Below are 27803 nucleotides of genomic sequence, written 5' to 3'. Positions count from 1 at the left end.
CACATTTTGATGGAACATCTGGAAACACAACCTAAGAAGCGTGCACGCTGCACTGAAAAACTGACTTGTGCTTTACCACAGAGTAGCAACGAGTGTTCCGATCACACTAACACTGAAGTAAGAATGAAACCCTATGTTTGTTTGTTCATTTTGGTCTCTTAGCAATAACAAAGTCAAAGGTTTCCATTGAAATAAAAAAAAGCAGAGAATACACCAAGTGAGATCGTTAAAAACATGAATAAAAATGTTCTACAAGTCATGTCATTTCAACAAATGTTCAGGACATCCCTCGCACTTCGGTCTAAAAACATATCTCGTATTTTTACCAATTGTTCTGTGATTATTTAATAGTCACACTGTACATTTTTAGTTTGATCAGATGAATACTTTTTTGAGATACAGAGAATTTAGTGAGGGTCCACCAGATATGATGTATAGCAGATCTTTTAGTATATTCTGAAAGAGTAGGTGGAGTTTTATTACTAAACCAAATTTCAGTTTTCTATGTGGTGTAGTTCCTGAAATATTGGAAGCTGAAAATGGAAGAAAAGTAAGGAGATATTCCTCAAGCCAGCTCCTCAAAATAGTAAAAATGTTATTGTGTGTTTGGGTCTGGAACATGTTTGGGCCTTAGTAAACAACTTAGCATATACCACAGCTCCCTGTCATTGAATTAGTTTTGAGCGATGCACATAGACTGTTCACATCACTAATGATTAGTCACAGATATGCATTGGTTCTTGGGTGACATGCTCTGGAAATCTGAAAAAATACTTTTTTAAAAAACAATTTTCATTAACCCATAACTACATGTTGGAATGTAAGAAAACATCGAAATCTTTTCTTTATGCGACTTTGTTAACATTTGAAGTTTTATACATAAAGGCTGATATTATGCTGTCATTTTTATCCCCCGCCACAAAGTGGAAGAGCGATATAGGTTTGAGCTCTGTCCGTGCGTCCTTCTGTCCGAGTTAAAGTGGACAGCTTTTCTCAGAAGCTGTTTAAAATAGGATAACCAAATTCAGTGTGTGGCTTCAGGGTATCAATACGTTGATGGAGTTCGAAACGCACATATGTCCACCAGCAAGTGTCGCTATAACCAAGGTCGATGCGTTTTGGCCTATAACTCCTACACCGTATAGCGCACATTCAAAAATTTCGTATCCTCAGATTCCCTGAATAGCACCAAATCAGCTGAGCTAGGCCACGCCCATTTCTGCCTAGAGTTTTGGGGAGCAAAATTTGCGAAAACTGCAAAACTTTCTTTTTCTTACTCCTTCTTGGGGTTTTGTTCAATCAGCGTGAAACTTGGCACGTAGAGTCTTCAGTTGGATTTGATCTAAAGTTGAGGAAATGAATTTGTCAAAATATGCACAAATTATTAATGTGTAAAGTTTTCTAGCTAGCTATAAAAACACAAACTGTTGCATATCTTAGTCAAAATAAATGCTAACAAGACCAAATCTGAGATCCTTGATTGTGACTTTGGGGGTATGAGCCAAATTTGAATATTTTTGGCCACTAGGGGGCACTGCAAATATGGGAAATATATATCTCTTAAATGGCATGACCATTTTTCATATCTCAGAGTTAATCGCTATTGGTCAAAGTGGGCGTGGCTTATTACAACATAAAATGTAAATAAACAAACATTAATTTCAGCTCAAGTATTATGTTGAGGGCTGTGAAATTTACAGGGAAAATATGGAAGAGCACACAGACCACTCATACCAAAAAGTATGCCGCTAGGTTGCGCTACAAGTGCAAACACATTTTGGCCTCTAACATTCACATTTTAAATCACATCTTCATAAACTTTATATCCACGTGTTGCCTAAATACAGTCGCAGCATCTTCCGACATAGGCCACGCCCACTCCCACAGTATATTGCTCTTTGTAAGTCACTGCACATCAAAAACCACTTTTTCGAACTCCTCATTGGGGTTTTGTCCAATCAGTGTGAAACTTGTCACATTGAGTCTTCAGTCAGACCTGATTTAAAATTGATAAAATAATTTTCATTCAGTAAAATCTGAGATCCTTATTTGGCATGTGACTGTTGGGGTATGAGCCACATTTGAATAATGTAGGCCATTAGGGGGCACTGCAAATATCGGGCATTTACATCTCTTAAATGGCAAGACCGACTTTTACCAAATTTGGTGGGTATGACCCTGGGTTGCTCCTGAGGCCATATCTCGAAGCTGATAGGACAGGAGCGTAAGGAGCAATTTATCAGTCAGATTCCAGTAAAAAGTGACCATAAAAAGCTGTAAATGGACTGATATGCAGACGTGTGTCAGTAAGGATGTGATTTCATGTCAAGGTGGAAACTCATCCGTTTATTTGTACACTTTCCACAGTAATGAGAACAAACACAACAGCGACTAAATCTCTGACCCGTGAAGATATAGAGGTACTGTAAAACAGTACCTCTAAAGTAAAGTATATTACTATTTACAGCAATTTAAACTAAAAGAAGATTTTCACTTAACATCTAAGATTCAGATTTAACATTTAGATTAAACATTAAGCATTTAGATTTAGATTTAATATTTAGCATTTATATTTAACATTTATATTGAAATGTGATATTTAGATTTAACATTTAAATTGAATATGTAACATTTAGATTTAACATTGACATTAGAATTTTCTGAGAAAAAAAAATCGTCACAAATTTCACAATGGCCAAATTCACATATTTTTTGTAAACATGTTTGTTTGCTAAATGTTGTTTATTTTAGCATGTGCAACTTTACAATCGGTGTCCCATACTTATTTGTTGATTATGGATAACAGTCATTAATGTATATTTTTCCATTTTTAATTAATTTGAGACTTCAAATAATAATCAATCTCGATCAGGAGCAACTTGAATAATGGAGTAAAGTTTTGAATTGTACTTTTATGGATGTGAAACTTCCTCAAGTTGAGTGTTATTTTGTTCGTTGATGACGTCACCCTCAGTATAGTGAAGTAGGCATACAGTAGGCGGGACATTTTAATACAATGGGGCGGGTCTATGGAGTGTAACCACGCCTCCCAGTCAGCTTGTCTTCCGTGTTTACACACCCACAAAGAGAGAAAACAGGACACACAACGACAGCCGTCCGTCGGGCTAATGTTTACCGAGCAGGCGTAGAGTGCTGGTGAGGAAAGTGACAGCCACACTGGGGTGTCGGTGTCTGCTCAACCACGGCTGAACTCGGTTTCCACGCTTGAATTGCACAGCGGCATGTTCACTCGAAGAGGGCATGGAGACGTCAAGAAATCTACACAGAAAGTTCTGGACCCAAAGAAGGATGTTATGACCCGACTCAAACACCTCCGGGCTCTGTTGGGTGAGTGCATTGTCAGCGGTGTTTGGTTTCTGAAGCATCGTCGAGTATTAGCTTTCCAGCTAATGTCAAACAACGTCTGGTTTGCTTTTTCCCTGTTACACCTGAGGTAGCTGACAGGTGCCCTGTAGCCACACGGTCACTGAAGACTCCCTGTTTGGTTCCGGTTTTTCAGAATATAACGTTATCACAAGCTATCATCATAAAAACTGCCATGTGACGAGGCATTGATACTAGCTAGTGTGAGCTAGCTTCCCCGGTGGCTAACTAGCCAGGCGATGCTAACAGATGCTGTCATCAGGGTATCATCATCACCATCATCAGGCTCAGAGGAAGATGCCCTACACAGCCTTTGTTTTCAACACAATGGCATTCATGTGTGAAACAGCAGAACAACTATTTTTATCGAATGAAATACACAATGTTCAATTTAATTATAAAAATGTAATAAATATAGCCCCATAACTATAATATTATGGCAAACATTTAAAATTATATTTTTAAACAAATGAAAAGCACAGGCAGACACAACAACGGTGTATCTGGACAAGGTCTGGAAAAATAGGATTTATTCAAAGTAGTCAAAGAAAAAAAACAAACAAAAAACAATGATTAAAATAACAAGTACCAAATTAGGAGGGAAAATAGTTATTTTGAATAAAAAAGGAGGAGGGAGGGAGGTTATACCTTTGCCTTTATACTGAACTTCTGTTTACTATGGGATGTTTCCCCGGCTTATGACCACTGAAAATTAGTTTAGTACGAGAAAGCTCATGTTAAAGATCAAGTTAAACTATTTCGTAACAACGTAGAAGAGTATTTATTACAATATTATCTTACTCTTATTTATTTATTTTGCCTAAACAACCAACAAGCTGTCTTCACGTCACCTTTTATTATTAGATCTTGTTTATTTTTCCTTGTGCACTCATCTCCATCGCCCAATGGAAAAAGCCCTGTCCTTATGTTTCTTTGCATTAGATGGTTTATCCAATGTATTTTAAGTCATCCACTTTCACTCACTTTATTTTTTGCATATTGACTTCTTCTCCTGTTTCACTTCGTCTCAGATACATGCTCTACGTCTCACTTCTGGTAACTTTCATTGAGAGCCTGCCTGACCGATAAAGGATTTTTTGGGGCCAAACTAAAGCAGTTATAGACTAGGGCTGGGCGTTATGGACCATTATTTTTTCTCAAAATGGCTTTTATACAATATAAAAATCTAGATAATTTTATCTCAAATGAAGTCTTGCCAGAAAAACAATCCTAAGTTAAATTTGCTAATGCAAAATGCCAAACAGGCACATTTATTAACAAACAGCTGCACAATATGTGTCACTTTTAGCTTTTTCTCCTGAGTGAGTTCTATAGTATGGCACTCAGAAATGTTTAGAGCCACATTTCTTAACAGAGGGATTAGTTAGATTTAAACAACTGCAAGTGATTCATTATTAGTGAAAACTTTCAGTTAAAGTAGGTCATTAGCAGTGTCATTACTTGGTCATGCAGTTTAATATGCAGTCTGGACTTCTCGTGTTTTATAATTGAATTGTGCTTGTTGTTGAATGTGTTTTCCTATGTCTGTTTTTCGTCAATTGTGCAGGAGAAGAGTTAGATCTGACATAAAGAAAATATATTCCAGTACAACATCAATACACTAAGACCTTAAGGTTGTTTATGAGATCCTTTAACATGCAGAGACTAGGAGTGTGATACGACGATATATCGCGATGTTTCGTCTAGCGATATGTTATCGATTCGCTGGGGCCAAACATCGATATGTATTTATTTATTTAAAAAAAAAAAAAAAAATTATATATATATATATATTATGTATTTAATTTTTTTATCCTTCCTATTACAAAAATTAAGTATAGGGCCCTATAAAATCCACGTTAACGGAATAACGGATGAAATCAAATGGACAGAATCGGCATAAAATGCATCACAATGAGAAGAAAGGAACCTTTTTTATGGGGGATACGTGTTTCTGGGGAGCGCTTATTAGGTGCGCCACCCTCCTCCTCCCATCTTGGCTGCATTAAATAGCGCCTAAACCACCTAAAACCCCATTTAAAATGCCCAAAAACTACACAAATCATCACTGACTCCTAAACACATAGCCCACCAGTGCCTGCTTAACTTTAGTGTGCCTCTGAAACTTCGTCCGTTTCTCGTGTAGAGCAGCAGCACTCTGAGCAGCTTCACCTGCTCAGAGTGTTAACGTCTCATCAGAGCTACAGGAGATCCGTGGGAAAAGTTGCATGTTGTTGTGGACGAGACCATCGATGCCAGGGTAATGCACTGACTGAAATGTTTATTTTTCATATGCAGTGAAATTTTCCAGTTTTCATAAAACAAGTTCATTCAGCACTGATATGTGTCCATGTTTACAGAGAAGTTGATAATACTAGCACTGAAGTGACTATTTGGTGAAGCATTATTTTGTATCAGTCTTCCCTTAAAGACTTAAACACAAGGACATTGGACTTATTGTGGTCAGTGTGTGCTAAGAAGAGTCACTGTGCAGTATACACTTGGCTACTTGGCTGTCATTCATGTGAAATTGATTGACAATATTTTGTAATTTCTGTGAAATGGATTCAGTGCAGTAGATAAATTCTGAATTTCTTTAGTGACAGATATTGTGATGTATCGCGGATTAAATTTCTCGCGATATATCGATTATTGCTGTATCGCAATATCATCGTTATTGTGGGAAAAAAATATTGCGATATATCGTATCGTGAGGTATCTGGCGATACCCAGCCCGAGCAGAGACAGTGATTATGCAAACTTAACCCAGACATTTTCTTGCATAACTTTGAGGGATATCCCAGACCTTTATTGGTGTGAGGCAACATCTCTAGTGTCACTAAACTGTCAGTCTATTGTATTGGTGAGACCGGTAGAAAAGAATTTCAGTTGTATGTCAAATCCAATAAAGTTGTGCTACTACTTAACCTCAGTAAATGATCACCAAACCCCATGATCTCATAGTGTGACTTCAATTATATCAATCACGTTCAACTGGAATGAGCAGTATTGTACTGGAATCAACGTTGGACCATTCAGTAGTAAAAAGCAGCTGATTATGGCCTTCATTTTTAAGATAGTGTTTTGAGTTCATCAATTGGCACCATTATCTGTTTAAATGTGAATAAAAGAGGAAAAGATAGGCTTGACTCAGTACAACTTTAATTTCATGCCCAACCCAGGGTGGAGTTAATTTTTGGCTCTGTGTGTCCTCTGTTTTTCTTTCCGTTGTGTGCAGTTAAAGATAAGGCTGGTCTGTTTGACTAACCCAGCAGCTGAAAGCAGGGCAGTGCACGTTGATGTCTGTCCAATGTCCCAGATTTAAATGTGCTTACAGTGAAAGTAAGATTTCCTCCTGGTGCTGCTGGTTCCTGTGTGAGGCGGGAAGTACTGATGAGAGATGGGTGGGACTCGAGCTGTTAATGCGTTTAATTTGAAGTATGTTGAAATATCCACATTTGTGATTTATAACAGGTGGACACCAGGTGTTAATGTTCCACTGGAAGAAGTTGAATATGCTGAAATTTAAGTTGAAATACTATTCTTGACTGTAATGACTATGCAAAATTATTGGCTGATTGTTATGGTCTTTGTCTGGACATGATTTACATATTACATATTGTATTTACATTTTTCGGCTTTGAATGCTTTGTCATCACAGGCTGAATCCTGCTGTAGCGGCTAATGTGCGGCTTGCTGTGGTGCGGGCTATTTTCAGAATGGCCGTGTATTGGTTTTCTGCTCACTGAGCCAATCTGGGGTATGGAGTGTGAATGCTGCTGCATGTTAATTTGCCGGTCATGCCTGGATGGATTTGGCTGGGGTTGTTAATTACAGGAAACCTGCAAACTAACTGGCAATTTCCTTATTGCTAGCTGGTTTTCTCACATTTATACAAGTTTTTTATGCTGCTCATTGGTGTTGTAGTTCAGGCAAACATTCTTAAGAGAGGTAAAGATTGAAACAAATATTTTAGAGTTTAGTTTTTTCTGGAATTCCTTAGCACAAGACCCTTACAACAGATTGCTGTTTGTATTATAACTGGTGACCCCCATAAAGAGTCTCTTTCCTTTCGATTTCAGGCTTCCAATTCCTGAATGCCAAATACCAGAGAAACAGTTTTGTATGTGCGGTTGTAAAAAGATCTTACCAGTCCTTTGAGGCAGTTTTGTTAATGACTTTAAAATGTTATTTGACATAGGTTTTATTGTCTCACTTCAGAATAGTTTACCTGTGATTATAGCTGAAAAACAACAAGAACCAGGAGCTTCATTTATTAATTGTGCATACACACACATGTTTGTAATGAGTGCGTATGAACATTCCCAAACACAATATTTATCAACGTGTGCTTTAATGTACACGTAGTATAACTCATATAATTCATGCACACAAAACCTAGTGGTAGAGCAGTGAAATTACAAATAGAATGCACTAAGAGGGTCACAGTGTTGAGCAGTCCCAAACCTCACACGTTTCCCTTAATTAATAACACTCCTCAAATAGCAATTTAATACACAATTAATAATTGGTGTAACAGGTTATAAACACAGCTGCAAATGCACATGCCATAGCTTATCTTGTACTGTTAGAGGACTTGGAAAACCGCGTCGAAGATCGTGCTAATCTCAATATACTGATTGATTTATGCTGTGATTTGCAACCCATGTTGGAGCGAGAGACAAAATGCACCAAAGCCATTCCAACACATCCAGCTCTTGTCTACCCTGGGATTTTTGGCCAACGGAACACTTCAGCAGGAATCTGGAGACATATGCAGCATTTCACAGCCAACATTAAGCAGAATCTTGCTGGCAGTGTTGGATGCTAAAATTTGTTTGGCCCCAACTTACACCCAGTTCCCATGCTGTCATCACAAGGATTTTGCACCAACGCCGGATTCCAAGATGGCACATCGCAACGAAAGAACTATCGTACTATGAATTAAACTACATAAAAAGGAAAGGATAGTGGAAGCCTGAAAAGTCCTCCCCAATACTTGGCTTACTATGTGCTTTACAACGTTGCCATCACATGAGGCATCACTCTAGTATGAAGGAACTCCCCAGAGCAGACTACCTTCCTACCTAATGTTGTTCAAACAAGACAGAGAATCAACATTTCATATTTTGACATTGTATGGTTCATTTATTGAACATTTGTGATTTCACATGTTGCAATCCGTGCCAATGGGTTCATAGTAGAGTGTTGGTCAGTATATCCTTTATTTCATTTGTGCCTTTCGGCTTTCCCAAGCCATTGATTTTGAACCTTTGCTCCCCCAGGATGCACCGAATGGGGTTCGCCTGCTTTGGTTTCTCCAATTCCCCCTGCTCCGTATGTGAAAATTTAGGTTGCTGCCTGTCCTTCTCCATTTACAGATATATTGTGTATGTGGGCCTTGTCATGTTCCGAGGCACTGACTTTGACATCAAACCATTTTCATTTTTTAATCCGAGACTGCTTTTTCCTCTGATCGGCTTTCCCAAGCCATTTTTTTTATTGCTTGTCTTTTTGTTGGTTACACCTGCATTGAGTGTCCAAACAGTATTTTCTGGTTTGTTTCTACTTTCTATATATGGTGGCAATTGAGCCTGAATATGCAAAAGTGTGGTATTTTGAAACTGGTGGGATTTACCAACACACACAATATTCACTCGAATGCATATACTGGTGTGGGCACATTTGACAAATACAGGTTTTTTTTTTGTTATGCATACTCTAAATTTCATACCTACAAATAATGTTAAGCCTTTTCTACACACCGGTTGATAAATGAGGCCCCTGAATTTTATCATGACACTTTCTTTTAACGTTGACTACATCAGAGTTTCAATACAACGATCCTTGTTTTAACAAATTTGGCAATTAAGTTCAAGATAACATATAAGTCTTATTTAATCCCAAAGGCGATGCTTCTTTGGTGTTACTTTGAAATGTTGTCAAAGACAACTTGAGAAAAGCAGTTTTTTCATCCAGTGTTGTCACACTTAAAGATTTAAACCCAGATGCATCAGTTAAGAGTTAAATAACTTTATCACCATTTTAACTGAAGGACAAATTTGTATGTCAAGTAGGTATTTGCTTGTGTTTGCACGTGATGATCTTATCATGCCGACCTGGGAACAACAATTATGTTGCAAGTGTTGTTCATAACAACAGTATGAGCAGGTTCTTTCTAACTAGCAGACAAGTGTTTTTTTTCTTATTTTTATATGGTTATATATTTGGAGCGGTGATGTATGATGTCACGAGACCTTTCTCTTTTCTTTGAGAGAGCTCTAAGTGTTGCTGGGGTCAGGGTCAACTGAAAGTGTTGCTATTGGAGGAGGAAATCACACGATGAAGTGCCGGAGGAACAATCAGCACCACATTGGAAGGGCTCTCCACCAGGTCCTCTGTGTGGGTAAAGTAAAGCTTGGGATCACTCAACTCCTGATCCTCCCTTTTTTCAAAAACACATTCAGGTCAGACTTGTGAACAATTTTCAGCCTCTTAGACTCTTTCATTTCAGACTGTGTGGCAACAATATCAACATTTAAAAGGTGTAACGCACCTCAACGTCTCCATTATAGACTATTCTCAAGAAGGTTTTTTTATCCAGAATGTTTACTCGTTTTTTTTCTTCTTCTGATGCTGTTGACTCAAAATGGAGATTCGAATCAAATGTAAGTTTCTTGTTACGTTGTTCAAACTGAACACATACTCAAAAAATTACATAAATAAAGAATCTGTAAACAAATCAATTTTATTACTAAACATTGAAATGCAAAAAGTGAAAAACAGTTAACCTTAACACTACACTTGTGATAAACACAATTATGGGGGTAAAAAAATGTTAATAAAAATATATAAATATAAATACATTTGTGAATGCTAAGATACTACTTGATTTTCAGAGTTCTAAGAAATATGTAAATTAAATTTACCTAATGCCACATGCCTTATGGAACTGATGGTTTTTTACTGGTATTTTTTTTCACAGTGTTCATACCAGTAATGTCACTTTGTCAAAATAATTAGCAAATTGTACAGCCATGTTATTTTTGCTTGTTAGACTGATTGATTTAATCACCTGATGGCCAAGCTTTATTATGCCATGCATGAATGGAGAGCGTGACTGCTGCGTCATTGTTTCACTTATTCTTTTTTTATTTATTTTTTTTATGTCTGCACATGTCGTCAGAGGTTAACACTAGGGCTAGATTTGAAAATATCTGACCTATTGATTTGAAATGATTTTGAGCAAGTTCAGCCTCTTGGACTCTTTCATTTCAGACTGTGTGGCAGCAGTATTAACATTTAGTAGGTGGCATTCGTTGTATTGCATTTAGCCATCTTTGTGGTGACAGAAAAGCAATAAAAAAAATTATTTTAATTTCATTTTGCGGTTGTATCCTGTTAAACTTGCAATTTCTTGAACTGTTAAACAACGGAGAGGAATAGAAGACTGATAGTTGTTTTTCTTCTAAGCTTTGATATCTATACTGTGATTCTGGTAGCTTAGTTGAGGGATTACCTATTTTTATTTTATTATTTGAGGTCTAAGTCTTCAGAGTCATGCATTGAGGTTAATGCTTAGCATCTTTTACACTTTGTTTCTGTGTTATTGCTTTTGCCTGTTTTAGATCTTTTTATGATAACAATGACATGGTCCAGAATGAAGAGATGGTTCCCTTTCAGCAACTGGCCTGTTGGAGAGCAGCATTGTAAACAAACAACTCCCTTGTTCTCTACTCTAGATGGTGTTTGACTCTGACATGCTATTAAAGGTTAATCTAAAGGATGAGTTTGTTCACTCATGTATCGTGCACTCACTAATCAATAACGGATTTTAAAAACATTTAACTTTGAGTAACAACATGAGGCAATATTTAGAGGTTTGATTGTATTGACATGTTTTGTATTGAATCAAAAAAAATATTCTTTTGTAGGCTACCTAGTAATGAATTTTGTGATGTTGAAGAAACGTATTTTGGTTTCCCAATTGTGCTTTTACATCTTAATACGGGGTTTTATAATGTTTATTTTTAGTTAAAAATTATAATCATTATCATTAGAACTTGAACTGAAAATACAAGGGTCAGTCTTGGACCCACACCAGGCGGGCAATGCAAAATTAGATTCTATAAAATGTGTGTTTCGTCTCATTCATTCCATCATTATACCATATTGCTGTTTTTCCACGGTATTCTAAGCAAAATGTTGTAGCTGGACCAACGGGGTACTTGGATTCAGAAATAAGAGAAAAGGGCTACTTAAGCCTAAAAACTGCTGGTATTGATAACTGTATTAGAACTGTTTGGATAGGAAGCACAAAAAGTTGCCAGTTTAGTTGCAGAGATAAGCTACTCTCTGAGGTGTGGATTCAACTGGCTAAGGTCAGTCACTGCCAACTCCAGCATGGGCATTTCACACTGCTCTGTGTGAACTCATACTGCTAGAAACTTTGAGACCTCTTGTAATATAATGAACTTTATCAATCTGCCAAAGCTGGGATCTTATTTAGCATGACGAATAGCAGTGCTGCGTTATTCTAGCTACAGTATAAACATACTGTAGCTCCCAAGCATGCTCACCCTCCCTACATAGGTGCATAGGGTTTATGATTAACTTTGTTTCACTTTGGTCAAACATCAACTTTCTGTCAGTCATAAGATACTTTTAGTAGGTTGTTGAGGATTGCTTAGCTTCCTTACTAGCTCCCTCTTAAATATGCAGCACTTGGTGTTGGCTCCCTCCTGGCATCCTTCTGCTGGTGCCCTTAAAGAATCCTCTGTGCCTAATCTCTACACACAGCAAAAGAAAGCCTTTACTCTTTTCTTTTGCCTCATCTCCTCTCTGGCAAGCGTATAGTGCACCTGCAGTGTCCACCAGTCCAAAGCTAATGCAAATGAGTGTAGGTCTGTTCATAGACTTGGTTTGGTTTCTTTTTCAGTCTGACAAGGCATTTTAATGACCAAGCTTTAAGTGGTTTAAATAGGATACATAGGAAGTTACCCCCACAGTTAAATACGCTTTGACACAACCTTTGAACTCTTACTGTGGGTTCCTGTTGGTTGTGCGTATTAAGTTTAAACAGGGGAAGGGGGAACAGGGCAGCAAGCCTGGCGTCCACGCAAATGCAGGGAAGATGACCTTCACCTGTTTAATCAAGTATCCCGGTGGGTACTGCTTTAGTGCTTGCCTGTCAAGCCCAGCCCATTAATATAGCAAACACATAGACATTAATTATTCAACTGAAGCTTAAGATAATGTAGCAACTTAAATTGAGCCTTTCTCCACACAGTTCCCTGATGTTAAGTAGTTATACACCAAAGCTCTCATAATTAGAGCCTTTTTTATTTTTTGTTTCTAAATTTATCCATTTCCGTGTCATTTTTTAGTCAGTTTACCTGTTCCCAAATTAGATGCCATTGCTGGCTGATAAACTTCCCGAGATCGTGCCAAACATTCTTAAAACAGTTAAAGCTGATATCCGGAGTTTCTGAGAGGACATCTCGATGTCCCACCCTCAACTGTTCCTCCCCCTGCCTCTGCAATCTACCAGAAGCCACACCTCTACTTTTCTGCACGCGCATCGCAGAACATAACAAGGTCGCAATGGGTCACATTGATATAGGTCTATGGTTCAGGTAAGAGCCAAAATCATATTTACCTATTTGCTGTTGTGACCCGTTGCCTTGTTTCCGTGCACAGTTTTGCATTCACTTTGATTGACAGTCTCAAAAACACGTAGTTGAAGCCTATTGACTGTACGCATTCGCCGATCTTTTCCATTTGTATAGGGGTCTATAGGACCAAGGAGGGACTTATATACAATAATGTATGTGAATGACCACCGGCAGTATACCATAGTAAAACACTAGTTGGGTATTTTTATACATTTCAAAAGAATTATACATAAAGATTTCTAAGAAACTCCAGATATCAGCTTTAACTAAAAATATTGTTATTTTCTCTAGTATAGAAGTCCATTGAAAGTATACAAGATTACTAAGACACGCCCTTTACAGCAAAAACTGTTGTGTAAATGTCTGATACTGTTCCCAGGAGTTACACTTAGGTCCATAAATATTTGGACACTGACACAAGTTTTGTGTTTTTGCCCGTTTACTTAAACCTATTCCAATTCTAGGTATATAATGGACAAGGATTTCCACATTCAAATTGGATCAAGGGTTTAGGAGTTTCAAAGTAATTGGAAAATTAACTCGAAGGCTATGTCATGGGCAGGCGTGGGCAATTTTTTTGTTTTGCCATTATCAAATAAGCAGATAAAAGGCCTGGAGTTGATTTGAGCTGTGGTTCTTACATTTGGAAGATTTTGTTGTGATGACAACATGTGGTCAAAGGAACCCTCCATGCAGGTCGGACAAGCCATCCTTAGGCTGCGAAAACAGAAGAAAAAAAACCTCAGAGAAATTGCTACAATATTAGGAGTGGCAAGATCTTTGCTACATCCTGAGAAGGAAAGAAAGCCCTGGTGATCTTAGCAATGCAAATGCTTTTGATCTCCTGAAATGAAGGGTTTGTATTTCCTCACATTTTTATGCAATGTTTTTGTTCAACCCATTGAAAGCTGAAAAAAATTTACTTGAACTGCATCTGTATTGTTTCATTTAAAATGAATTGTGGTACTGTACAGAACCAAAATTAGAAAAATGTTGTCTCAGGACAGATATTAATGGACCTAACTGTATGTTTGTTTGTTCACCATCTTGAGATTTTGTAGCAACATTTTGCACAAGATTTTAAATTTCCATCTCGTTGATACTGAAAAATTGCGTGTAAATGTGATTTCTGTCCCAAGACATACATGCACATGACACATTTCCATTTCCTTTTTAGGAAGTGCATTATGTAATTTTCATCTGTTTTGTGCCCTTGTGCAATGCCACAACTTTTCTCCCTGGAAGTCATTTGATATAAGGAGAAAACCCATATAGTGAAGTGAACACATTTTTAGACATTTGAGAAACCTGCCAAATTGCCAACGAGTTGCTGTTTGATAATGAGATATGTTTCTTGTAATCTCTGTGTGTATTCTTAGTGACCCTTGATGACACTGCCTAAATACTCGCTAGGAATACTCTATGTGATGCTGTTTGGATTTGCAGGTCTATAAATTATCAGGTTATTTTCAGCAGACTTGCAAAGATTATCTAGATTTTCATAACCAGTTAATTGATTCCCTTCTGGGTTACTTATAGTTTTATCTGACTGAGTTATACGCTGTTTTTAGCGTTTGAGTGTTTATAATCATTCCACTTTTTGTTTAAGGCACCATAGTGTCATTATGGGCAAGGATTCAAAGATATCTTGATGTGGTAGTGTTTCTTCCAAATTGTGTTTTCTAGATTGTGGGTAGTCATTGGCTGCAGCGGTCTGAGAAAAAACTTGGTTAGCATTGACAATTTTGTGATGTTTTAGGTGTAATGTTGTTACTCTATAATTATTGATTGCTTGAAAAAGATGATGCTTTGTGAGGTCAGGTTACCATGGTAAAGCTAATGTCAAAGAAGGATAGTAGAAAAACGGTGGACAGCTATGAGAAGCTTTGTCTACTCCGTGACAGGAGACGTGATCCCAGAGGTACTTTGTTATGGCTGAGGATACAGTATCTCCTTCATCAGCAGAGCTTGACAAACGGGTTCTGTTACTTTCTGCCCACATCACGGCTCTACACAAACTTTTCCAGTGGTGGCACTGGTGCAACGAACTTTTTCAGTTGGTCGCACCCTTTTTTTTTTTTTTTTTAAATGGGGGTGGGGGGTGTACAGTATAGCCATGCATGCTGTTGAATAGTTGACTGAACTGGTGTACCGTAGTTTTGTATGATGTAAAGATTGACAGTGACTCGAGATATATTTGCAAAATGTTTTAATGTTTTAGTGTCAATATTAAGTTTTTCTGGAACAAGCAGTGGCAGATGCCTTGGTTTTATTTTTGTCCACATGTGACTAAGTTTTGGGTCAGTGTACAGTCATAGTTTAAAGTCTATGGATATTGTTTTGCGAATCACACCTCAGAATATTTTGTTATGTATTTTTGAAGGTAAATGTACACACTTAGTGAATATGATTATTGTGCTGTGTAAAATGTCTATTTTTAAAGCTAAAACTATGTCAAATTTATGTATAAAACACTAAGAATAGAGTTTATCATCAGTATACAGTATGCGAGAAACAATTATAGCAACAGAATTACTGAGCGTGAAATGAAATAGAAAGTTTGCTTACTTGAGTTAGAGATATACTGTAGTTATTTGGTGTACTTTCTTAAAATTGTGCTTTATTGGTAATTGTGTTGTATTTTGTTTATTGATTTTTGATTAGTGTTATTGATTTTATTTTATTTTTCATTCTGTTATGTTGTAAATTTTTTGTTTGTTTTGTGCTCATTTTTTTAAATTTTATTTCTATTTTGCTTTCCTGTCACAACACAATGAATGTGTGGATGGTTGTGGTTGTGATTGTGGTATGAATGTATGGGGGAGTGGTTGGGGTGGGTTGCTAGAAGCCTGTTTTGTTATTTTGTTCTGTAAATTAAAAAAAAAAGAAAAACGCAAGCATTATTAGATAGAGATTTCTAAGACTGGCTTGAGCTACTTATCTAATTTTTTTTATCTGTTCTTTATTCCTAAAAGGCTAGCCAGTATTCTAGCTAGCCATTTAGGATCAAGGCTCAAGCCTGGAATACCGCTGGTGACTGGATATGATGTCTCTGACATGTAGCATTATGTGAAATTACCCAGCTCCTTAATCCACCCTGCTATTGTTTATATTAGACTCAGTACAAATTTAATCGTCCATTCATTTTGGTGTTCTCAAGCCCATCCCAGGGTTTAAGGCAGGTTACACCCTTGGCATTACATTAACTGGCCTTCTATAGATACTAATTGACAATCCCTTAAAAAGCAAAACAAACTGGACTTTTTCCTCCTAGAAGGGATCCATGATTGGTTTTCTACCACTACAGATGTTACTCATATAATTCCAAGACAATTTAATCTATTTTTCGCTTGTATTTATTATTTAGTGGAACTTTGTAGAGTTTGGATGCTCTCCCCATGCGTATCAGTGTTTTTGTCTATCACCATCTAAACATGGATGTTCCCAACAAGGTTGCAGTTGCTTGGGATAATCATTCTTCTCATCTGAAGCTTTTGTTGTTCATTTTATTTTGCCTTAAAATAGAATTCATCTTGTTCACAACATCTCCAGAATGATGTTTAACAGTTTTTGACTCTAGAGTTTGATTATTGCATTCACCTACATGCAATACAGTAATGTAGACTACTTAGAACATGTTACATGGTTGATGCAGCTTCCTCATCTGAAGCCGTCAACTGTTTTACCATTGTTGACTATTATTGTTCAGATTCACTTTAATTTAAACAATGATCATTTGTACTGCAAAGGGTTAGGAAATATTTAGCTTGTGTGAAGTAAAATGTTGTCAAATCAAGTTTAATCAAAATCTAACATTTTGCAGGAATATCTTAAAATATTCTGACCTTTAATGATGGAAGTAAAAGCACAAATTGTTCCAATACGGGTTTGTAATTCTTCCTATTAGAGTTTATCATTATAGTGTTTCATTATCTACAGTCATTTCATCTACTCAGCAGCTTTTGTGTTCTCTTAGATTTTTTTCCATCTGAAATATTAATGGAATATGTATCTGCAGATGGAATTATCAGCCAGATCTTATTTGATAGCAAAAAGTACTACCGGTATCATAATTGCAAATTAAATTTCATGGCCCACTGTTGTACGTGAATCCAGCACTCCTCAGTAAATGGAGTATTTATTCCAGGTACTACTATCTGTTCAAAGGAACACTGGAACAGGGTCTGTACTGATTTTTTTATTAACATTATTGTATTGCAATATTAATATATATTTTTTGTTTTGTTTTTATTTTATTTTTTTTTTACCAAGAACCATTTTAATTTAACATTTGGTGTGAAAAAATATATAGCCAAAATAGAATTGGACAGAAAAACCAGTGTACATTGGATTTAATCAAAACATTGTAATAGATTTTATTCATCTTAATGCATGTTTTTACAATACAATTCTATAAAAACCCATTGTTAAACACTGCATTAAATTTCAAATGTCTTTAGTTGCTTTATTGTTTTCCATGGTTAGATATTTGTGTTTACTCTTTACATTTTGAATAATCAGTCAGCACAAAGTCGATAGTAGAGAGAGCAACAAGCTGAAATGGTTTTCAATGGAACATTTCTGTCAGTCCTTTGTGTAAGATGAATGACATCATACAACATTTGTCTTAAATGAATGGTGAGAAACATTCTGAATTGAATCACTGCTTACTCATCTTAATCTCTTGGAAATTACACTTCAATTTTGAAACAATGGGCTTGAACCCATGCCCTTTAAAATAAACCAGTTTTGCTACACTAAGGGATAAATGTGTGGGGTGTGTAATTTTATGCAGGTGAGGAAGTGAACACATTTTCCTAAATGTAAAACGGCTTCAGTTTGCAAAGTAATGGGAATGGGAGTTCACCCGTGGAAGGCCAAACACTCCTTAGTATAGGAGAGCGAAAGTCATTAAAAATACACTGTGCAGAAGTTCTCATAATGATATGGTCAAAAGCATTGAGTACACTGAAAAACATTGCTACTCAGACCTCTTGTTTGTCATTATAAATTATTTAGTTATTTCTGCCCTATAATGTAGTGCATGCATCTGCAACTTTTATCACAGTGGGCCACAATAATGTGATTGTCTGATCTGAGGGCCACATTATCATCATTCATGTTAGCATTTAGAATAATGACCAATCTGAGCATTAATACAGGAAGGAACTAACTAGTTGTCATTTTGTATATCTTTCTGTAATTTAATGCTTTCGTTAATTTTTTTTTAGAGTGCTGTCAAACAATTACAATTTAAAACATGATTAATCGCATGATTTTACTGAGTTAATCACATTTAATTGTTTCTATCTTCAATCAACAGCACTACTCAATACCAAATACATATGTTTTCAGCAGAAAAAGCATTTTTTGTGTTTATTTTTAACGACTGAACTAACCTCAGATGAACCTCGGACGGAAAAACAAAAATTCCAAGTAATGAAAGTTAAAATTATTGCTGTTAATAAGATAATGTGTTAATGCGATAAAAACACGTTACCTTTGACAGCTATAGTATTTTTGATTTTGCTTTGTATTTTTTCTAACATTTTGTTTATTTTTGTTATTCGATTGTTTTTATCAGTCTTTTTGTTGTCGTTTCATATATTTTCCTTTTATTTTTGTTATCATCTTGTTTGATTTTTGGAGTAATTTTGTGCATTTTTGCTGATGTTTTGTGTATTTATTTATTTATTTATTTTTGTGCGTTTGCTTTGGGGGCCCCACACAATGAGACCGAAGGCTGCCAGTTGTCCAGGTGTGATGTAGTGTACTACCTCTGAGACATAGGATGATGTCATAGTTTTATAATTCGTCATTGCTGACAGTTTTTTTTTTATTTCATTTCCACAGATATTGACAAGAGTGAGCTGAAGGCGTTCTTTGAGAGCAACTGTTCTCAGATTTATTTCATCTTCTATGAAAATTTCATTACACTGGAAAGCAACTTAAAACAGAAAGGTGAGTACACGGCACTCTCACTCAGTAAACCACCATTCTTTCACTATAGTTCAATAAATAACCCCTTTGCACTTTGGAGCAAATGCTTTCTGTCCTCTTTGCTCCACATTTTCACTACTTAATGAAGCAATTGATTGGTTTGCTTCCCACACTTGGATGGTAGATTATCCACACAGGAGCTTTGCTCTGTGGTAACATAAATTCATTTTTCTTCACTAAAAAATGCCTGGATGGTTGTTGCATTATTTATATGGATGAAGCAGTTGAGCTGCAGGATATGTGCTTAAAGACCATGTGGTAAATGTGCGCCTTCTGTTTTTCAGGGAACAAATCTCAAAGGGAGGAGCTGGACTCTATCCTCTTTATTTTTGAAGTAAGTCCTTGACCGTCTTTTTTGATTTTTGATTTTGTTTTGCTGATCTTGTTTACTCCTGAAGACTGGATTGTGTTTCCATGGTGAAGGTTATTATGTGGAAATGAGCTGGTAATTGTGCTTTTAAAAATACACCCAGAACCTAGTTATTAATGCAACCAGAATTGGCATATTTTGTCTTTATTGACTGCACTTTTGTGTTGCACTTGATGGTGAAAGTTCCCTACCTTGTTTTCCCACCGGACTGCGAAGGCAGATCGAGTTTCCAATACAAACAACCTGCTCTCTGGTTACATTTGCACAGGGCAGGGCTGACGATGGTGGCAGATCAAACTCAGGCACCGTCTGCTCTGTCTGTCTCTTTTGTAGTGTGTCTTGTCCTAGTTTTCTCGTGATAACCTGGGATGCATTCAAGCTGTTGCACAGATTTTATCTAACATTATTGGACAGTTCTTTGAGCTGCTGCACAAAGGAGAACTAGTTTAATTCAAAACTGATAATGCTTTAATTTCTTTTAGCTGTAGATGCCGACTTTGCCATATTTGCATTTCTTCAGGGTATTTTCCCTGGTATCACATTGCACTTTTGGCCATGTTTGGGTAACCTGGCAAGAGCCAGATTGATGTGTAGCCCTCCTTCTAACTCGAGTTCTCCACATCAATCTGGGTACGTGTCTAGCGAATCCTTTCGGAACCAGGGAGCGACATGAACAGAATGCTTGAAGCTGATTGGGCGAAGCGCCTGTCCACCATGATTTGTTTTAGCCAATCACACGGTAACAAATGATGATGTCATCATTGGCATGCTCCGCAGAGACACTGCTACTACAACAACAACAACAACAACAACAACAACAACAACAACAACAACAAGGCTCCGCTGGTGAAAACTTTCTTTTGGGATAGTAATGCTGCGGTCATTATGTCGTTGAGTGACTTTTGCCGTTTTTGCAACACAAGTATGTGAGTTAAGGGCGCATTGACCATCCTCCTGCGTCGACATCTTTCTATTTTGATTCGGAGGTGTGCTAATAGCGGTAGCTCAGCTACAGTAGTTCCTGTTCCTGTAACTGCGCATGCGCGAGTTTGGCTTCAGCGTTTCTGCCTTCGTCACACCCGGATATCCCACCCTAAACCACAACACTGTCTCATGATTGGTTCTAATCATTTCAGTTCGGTTTCGAAAGGCAAAGGCGGGAACAGCAGAAGATGGATTCTGGTGTTTGTGAACACCAGGAGAATCCATCTTGCAGGCAAGGTCAATGCTTGGGTAGTGCATTATGTAGTTCATGTTGCATTTTAGTGCACTCATTTTACACACATTATTTCTCTCCTGATGCCATTTGGGACTGGTAATGCTTTGTTGAATTTAAACTTGAATAAAAAAGGCATGAATATTAATGTTTCTCTTGTTATCTGAAGGCTATCTAATGTCTGAATGTTACTGCACTTCCCAAAAGAATAAATTACACAAGCTACCCCGCCTGTATGCATAGGCATACCGCTCTGTCATCTGACCTGTAAATACATCCTGGATTCAGGCCTTTTACATTATTATGGAGTCATATTTTCCGATTGAATCAATATTTGTCCCCTTTTAGCCGCTGCCCGGGTCATTGGCTTTTACTTGTGCACAGAAAAGATAAGCTTGCTTCGAGTGGTGTGTGCAGTTCAGATAGAGTGGTTCTTTGATCCTGATTCCTGTCAAACTCTCTTTTTGGGCCTTGTTTGATCAGAAATGTCATGCCCTCAATATTGTATCAATGAACAAATTAATTTTCCCTAACATGCAAAGCAAATGTAGCATGACAGTAGCATTTTAGCCTTTAATTTAGATATCGATCCATCAACCTAACAAAATATCTACAGTGCCTCTATAAACACTGTTGTTTGCTCTTTTTCAGCTTTGTGAAATTGAAGTCACATGTCAGGAAGCTGCTTTCTTTTTCAAAATAAAAGCAAGCGAAAGATAAACAAAGACACTCCCATGACACTTATTAACCTTGAGCCTGACCTTCCACACTTGAGCGTCTTTGCACTACAGGAGCCTTAGGCATTCACAGCACTCACAGGTGTTGGTCATAATTGGTCTATAATTGTCACTGCACCACTGTATTGACACCGGTTTGTGTATTGTGTTAGAGCAGAGATGGGCAATTGGTATTATAGTGGGGGTCACAATATCAACACTCATGACAGCATGTGGAGTAATGACCAGCATTAATACAAGAAATAACAAATTGTTTTTGTTGTTTTATGTATTTATCTGTTATTTGGTTTGTTGGTGTTTAATTTTGTGTAATTTTGTCAGCATTTTGTACGTTTTTGGACTCATTTTCTGTGTTTTTGTTTTTGTTTGTGTGAGTCATTTTTTGTGGTTTTCTGTTATTTCTGTGTATTTGTTGTGGGTTAGTGTGTTTTTGGAGTCATTCTGTGTATTTTTGTAATTGATTTGTGTGTTATTAGTTATTTTGTATATTTTCATTGTCATTTTTTGTATTTTCTCATATTTGTGTATTTTTGTCATTTTGTTTATCTTGTAATTGTGTATGTTTATTGAGTAATTTTGTAGATTTATTTTTTTTTTTTAAGCATTTCTGTATTTCTGTTGTCCTTTTGTGTATTTTTGTTGTAATTTCTGTATACTTTTGGCGTAATATGGTGTATATATTAAGTTATTTTGTTGTTACTTGTTACTTTGGGGGCCTCACAAAATAGTCCAAGGTCCGCATGCAGCCCCCTGACCTCCAGTTCCCTATGTCTGTTTTAGTGTTAATGGATTACTGATTTCACTTATTTCAACTTAGACCATGAGTGATTTACTTGAGTAGGAAATCAAAATGTTATACATCCAAAAGGCTGATCTATGTTAATATTCTCTGTGTTCAGCATGAACATGATTATATACTCGTATGTTCAGTAAAGTGTGAGCAGCCTGTCGCACTTTGCTGCACTAAGCTGTATCTCATTTTAAGAAGAACAACAATGCAGGAAACATTTTTCCCAGAAAGCCACATTTATGGCTCCATCTGTTTCTGCTGAAGAAGACAAACAGCTCTAAATGCTGTTCATCACTGAAATGTCTCCCTGAAACCTGGCTGACATGTAGCATGTTATACATGTGGCCGAATGCTATGACACAACTATGTTGGGATTACCTGGTAGTCATGATGAGGTGTGTGACTCTAATCGATTGATAGATTCAGGGGGTATTTATTTACCATTGCTGCTGTTAATGATACCCTATGAGAGAACACTGCAGGACAGTTAATTATTGTCATCATTTTCAATACGTATTCAAAATCTTCCTGTCCAGTGTATAAAATGTAGTGTCATCTAGTCATGGAGATAAAGGGGGAAAAAAACCACTCTTAGCTTATGTCATATTTTTGAAGACACTAAACAGTCAGGTGACAAATAAGCAAATCAATATTTTGCATTTGATCATCAGAAACTGAGAATTGTTTATTCATCCTGTAAAACCTGAGCAAAAAAAATGTATATTGGTTATTTAAAATATATTTAATTTAAATGATAAAGTATCTAAAAATGTAATGAAATTTAAACAGAATAGACAGAATAGTTTTTGTTATGCAGCTATGAAACAGACCATCAAAATGAATGAGTGAAATCGATGAAGGCTGACAAATGATAGAGATGAAGAAACTGCTAATTGTCTAAATACCTGGCATTTGCAGTTATTTATTATAGAGGAAAATTTTAGTGGGAAAAATATATATATTGTTAATGTTATTAAGGAGGAACATTAGACATGTTAATATAAATACCATTAAATAACAAGCAGACTGCTGGGGTGCTGAAGTTGTGTAAAAAAAATTGTTAGGGATATACTGATGTACTTAAATATTCTTTATCCTTCCCACAACAGGACACTGATTAATTAAAAGCTATTTGTGCTTGGATGAGCGATGGTTGAATAACATATTATTGTATGACTTTGCAGAAGTATTTATAGTTCTGCCTTGGTAGGGTGATGTGAAAGGTCTCCTGCTTGATGTAAGAGAAACAGCTCCACTTTGTGTGTTGTGATCCTCAGTTTAGGGATTTTACTTTCCAGGTTTGTAAAAAACAAGATCCATAAAAGATAGTAGGGATGACATTGTCAAGATACAAGAAGCCTGCAATATTTTCTTTTGACAATATTTGTTCATTAAGACTATTTCATCCTAAATGGAAAAAGCTGTAAATGCTAAGCAAGAATGTTTTTTTTTGTCATACAGTGACAGCGAGATCTCATACGATTTCGTCAAACTGTCAATAGACCAGCCGTGCACTCCCACAGTGTGACTGCAGTCGTTTACAGTGTCACATGAATGCAGACGACTTCTGATAGAATGTAAACAGTTAAAGCTCTGAGGTTGTGGGACAGGTTAGGGGGCAGCTGTGTCAGCGCCAGTTTATATTCCCTCCCCTCTGTCTTTACAGGATGTGACCTCATAGTGACCTGCTGTTTGTTATCCGGACCTGACTCAGTGAAAACTTTCCTGTCATCCTGCCCCTTATTCCCTAATGTTTTCTCTGATTCTGAAAAATATTGCTAAGAGTAGTTACTTGTATGTTGCTATTTTGTTATTGGACCACAGACTCATCCAACCAGGTTAGAAGCACTGGGTGCTGTCAGATTGTGCTGTGCTGCCACCCACTGGCCATTACGGACAATTAAAGGGGACATATTATGCTATTTTTCACCCATCTCCATTTGTTCTAAGAACCCCAACAACATAGTATTTGAGCTTTATTTTCCTAAACTCACCTATTGTCTGGAGTTTTAGCCCTCTGAAAAGTGACTTTCTGACCAATTCTCAAACTGGGCTGTTTGAGTGGGTGTGTCTATAGATGTGGACTCCACACAACTGTTGATCACTAGCAATTTTCTTTTGTTATTCACACACTTTTCTTATTGTTTCAGCCAAAAAACTGCACATTACAGTAAAACACATGGCTAGTTAAGCGGCTATTGTGATTGTGAGTCAGAAAAACAGGAATAATCCATTCAAGGTGATAGTCCACTGTTTTGTTCAATCGCTATGTCGCATTGTGTCACAAACACAGTGTTGCCAGATTTGTGGTTCGTGTTTGGGCTGGTTTTTATTGGAATGGGCGGGTTCTAAGATGTGTTTGGTCTGGAAACTGTCAATCTGATTTGGCAACACTGATTCCCCATTGCACTTGTGACGTCACAAATGTGGAAAATTTGAAACCGAGCACTTTTCTCTGTGTTGTAAGACTTACACAGACCACAAACAAACAACTAGATGGATTTATTTCACATTTTGTGTGCTGGTGGACACTCAAGTTACCTCATATGTGTTCAACAACACTGCAAAAGTGGATTTTTTTGGTCACCTTTATTATATTGTAAAATTGACTGTATATGCATTAGAATATTTGTTAATAAATGTAAAATAAAATGTTTGTTACTGTATTTTATCCTTTATATCAGGGTGTGGATGCACTATTCACTTGGTTTAATTTATAGCATAATGAAAGAACTAAGTGTCAAGAATAAACAAAGCAATTATATTAGTATGTATATGCACACACTCTAGGCTACACAGAATATATAATTATGTGATTCCCAAAAGTGCAAGATGAATCGAGATAGAAATCTTTTTACGCCTTGTTGACTGATGAATCCGGATACGTACAATTGCACATCTACAAATATAGCAACCAATCCCTCTTGAGCACGTGTCAAACTCAAGGCCCGGGGGCCAAATCCGGCCCTTTAGAGCATCAATTTCGCCCTGCAAGAAAAAGTTAACATGACAGAGAATTCATGAATCATTTTCCTATTATTTCCCTTCAAATACACAAATTCAATGAAACTCTACAACCTCTGCCTGGGCTCACAGTTTCCCATGCTTATATCACATGATGGCAGTCATTTTTAAGCTAAAATTTTTCCAAAATCCTGCAGTTTCCCTTAAATCATTTCACTGAATTTCCCTGAATTGAATAGGAAATTCATTACAAAATCAAAGAAATTTAAATTGGGTCCTGCAGGGACTGATACCTGTCACTTATTGCAAACTAGGACACAATAATGTTTAAAGATCATCTCCAAAATTATTTTAAAAAGGCATAAACGCTGTGTGAATGATCACATTTCTTCTTTGAGTGTCTCATGGCTGTTTGTGCCACTGAAAAGCCCTTGTAGGCCACCTCTACGAGAAGTATATTCTTTGTCATGTTCAGACTCTACCACTGGAAACCTAAGTGCGGATCATGTAAATGTGTCAAGACTGCAGTTGTACTACAATAATGCTCCTATCTTTATGCTGGAGTAGTGCTGCAGATTAGAGTAACTCTGCCAACCTCCAGTCTTTGCATTCACCTTGTATCCATCAGTAAATTCCTCGGAGTTGCAGCTGCTGTTCTTGCTCTGCGGGGAGTCTTTCTGAGGTGGCTTCTTCATCTCATTCCCAATCGAGGAGAGAGAAAGACACTGTTATTGTGTCTGAACACACATGCACACACAAGACCACACGGAGAAAGGCTTAAGCAGGCCACCATGCTGTGTTATTGCCTCGTATTACGTCTCTCTTGGCCCAAGGAGACTGTGTGAAGGAGGCCGCCACAGATCCTGAATGGCGATGGAGTAATCCCATGTGGGATCAATACTAGGGTGCAGTAGCAGGCCTGCACATGCATATCATCACGTCTGTGGATCAGAGGGAAGTTGAGCTGTGCAGATAGTCATCCAGCATCTCCTCCAAGTGATGAATGCTTTGATATATCTGCTGTCACATGTGACAGCGATTTAGTCTCAGAGGACAAGGAAGGGAAGTGAAAGTTCGCGTATAATAACGAATGTGTATAGAAGTTGTTGACAAACAAAAACACTTGTTTACGAGAGAGGAATTCCGGCCTATCGCAGCAATCTGTATGTCTTAAAACACATTGTCCAAACAATTTTGTTGTCATGACAGACTGCCACAAGTCAAAAAAGCCACCATAATAACATTTTATTCATAAATATCCCACATAACCCGTTGAAAGATAAGTTGGCCTGCATGTACACAGTGGTGGAAAATCACTTAATTTAGCTGTGTTGTTTTCATATAAATTGTAGCAATCATTATGCCCTAGTGCATACAAGATGGCACAGATTTGTGTAAAATATTGTCAGTTGTCCTAGTACGAACACATCTGCATGATCAGTAAAGGCTATTAAGCATTTTTTATTTTTATTTTTCCTTATGTATTCAGTAAAGGTGGGACGATATCACAACATTAAAACATCACAAGATATTTTGCTGATGATCCGAATGTGGAGGGTCCGATTATAAAATAAAATTATTAAATCCACAAGATTTACTAAAAACCAAATCGTTTTTTGTATTCCTATTAAATTGAAGGTTAAATTCCAGAGTAAAAGTAAAATAAAAACATTTATTTATTATTTATTTACCCGCATTTTCTAGGGTGTTTTTACTTTCCAAAAATACAGTATTGTTCTCATGGTATCACATCAATTTTATTGTATCTTATCGTGAACGCAAATTGTGTATCATCCCACGCCTAATATTCACAAAGGCGTCTTTGTTTTGACTATATTTTCTTTAACTGTGGTGACCTCACTGATGTATCAGAAAAAGCAGACCCTGTGTTGTAAATAATCAACTTAAAATCTTACTTGGCCATTGGTTAAGGTTTGAAATGAATCGCATCACTTGCTCACAGTAAACTAACAGCTAACCAGTGATTAATATGCACAGGCACACATATAGCTCATTTTAACAGATCTCCACTGACATATTCAAGAATAATGATATGCTGATGAAAGGTGGGGGCGCACTAATTTAGTTATGTAAAGCACAGAGTCTAATAGACGGGCTTGGTTAAGTAGCAGTAAAGGGCAAATATATGAAGTTTAGGTTAAATAAGCCACTCTAAAACAATGGTCATTCATCACGTGATTTAAAAATGTTAGTGCTGTCAACACAAGGTGTACAAAAGTGTAAGCTGGACATTGATGTCAAAATATTGACCGTTTCCTGGGTATAGCAGAAACAAAATAGTGATACTGGTGTCAAATAACCTCTTGGTGGGGAAAAACCTGATATAGGCTGAAAATGGCTTGTGTTTGAATCAAAGGAAACTAAAATATTTGGTTTTGGTTTCCAATAGGGTTGAACGATGAATTGCATTTGCGATATATCGCAATATTATTAAATGAGATTTTCTAATCGCAAAGGCTGCAATTTTTTATTCATTTATTTTTTTAATGTATTTTTTTTTTGTCCTGTCTTATACTGTCCTGTTAAGTTCAGAGGGTGTTTAAAAAGTGCAGTCCACATGTTGACATGTTTCATGAAACGTGAAGTTAGTTGGTAAAGCCACAGATTTGTTTGCTTTATTGTTGTTATCTGTGCTTTAAAATTTACA

The 27803-nt window shown here is 36.9% G+C and overlaps 1 protein-coding gene across 8 annotated transcripts in view; it reads left to right on the top strand.

Moving 5' to 3' along the window:
- Positions 1 to 3044: 3044 nt before the first annotated feature.
- The window catches only part of ralgapa2 (Ral GTPase activating protein catalytic subunit alpha 2), a 103974-nt gene continuing 79215 nt past the window's right edge, over positions 3045 to 27803 (top strand). For 6 of the 8 annotated variants that reach the window (XM_028439076.1, XM_028439075.1, XM_028439073.1 and 3 more), the window contains exons 1-3: positions 3046 to 3348; positions 18912 to 19019; positions 19343 to 19392. In XM_028439076.1, the coding sequence (XP_028294877.1) occupies positions 3243 to 3348; positions 18912 to 19019; positions 19343 to 19392 (264 nt within the window). In that variant the 5' untranslated portion in view covers positions 3046 to 3242. Of the gene's footprint in view, positions 3349 to 18911; positions 19020 to 19342; positions 19393 to 27803 lie in introns of all 8 variants that reach the window. The other 2 variants (XM_028439078.1, XM_028439077.1) reach the window with 1 other exon arrangement.

This window comes from Gouania willdenowi, chromosome 22 (assembly GCF_900634775.1).
Source record: "Gouania willdenowi chromosome 22, fGouWil2.1, whole genome shotgun sequence".
NCBI classification, from domain to species: Eukaryota; Metazoa; Chordata; class Actinopteri; order Blenniiformes; family Gobiesocidae; genus Gouania; species Gouania willdenowi.
Note: the sequence above shows the minus strand (reverse complement) of the source record. Positions and strands in the feature narration are given on the sequence as shown.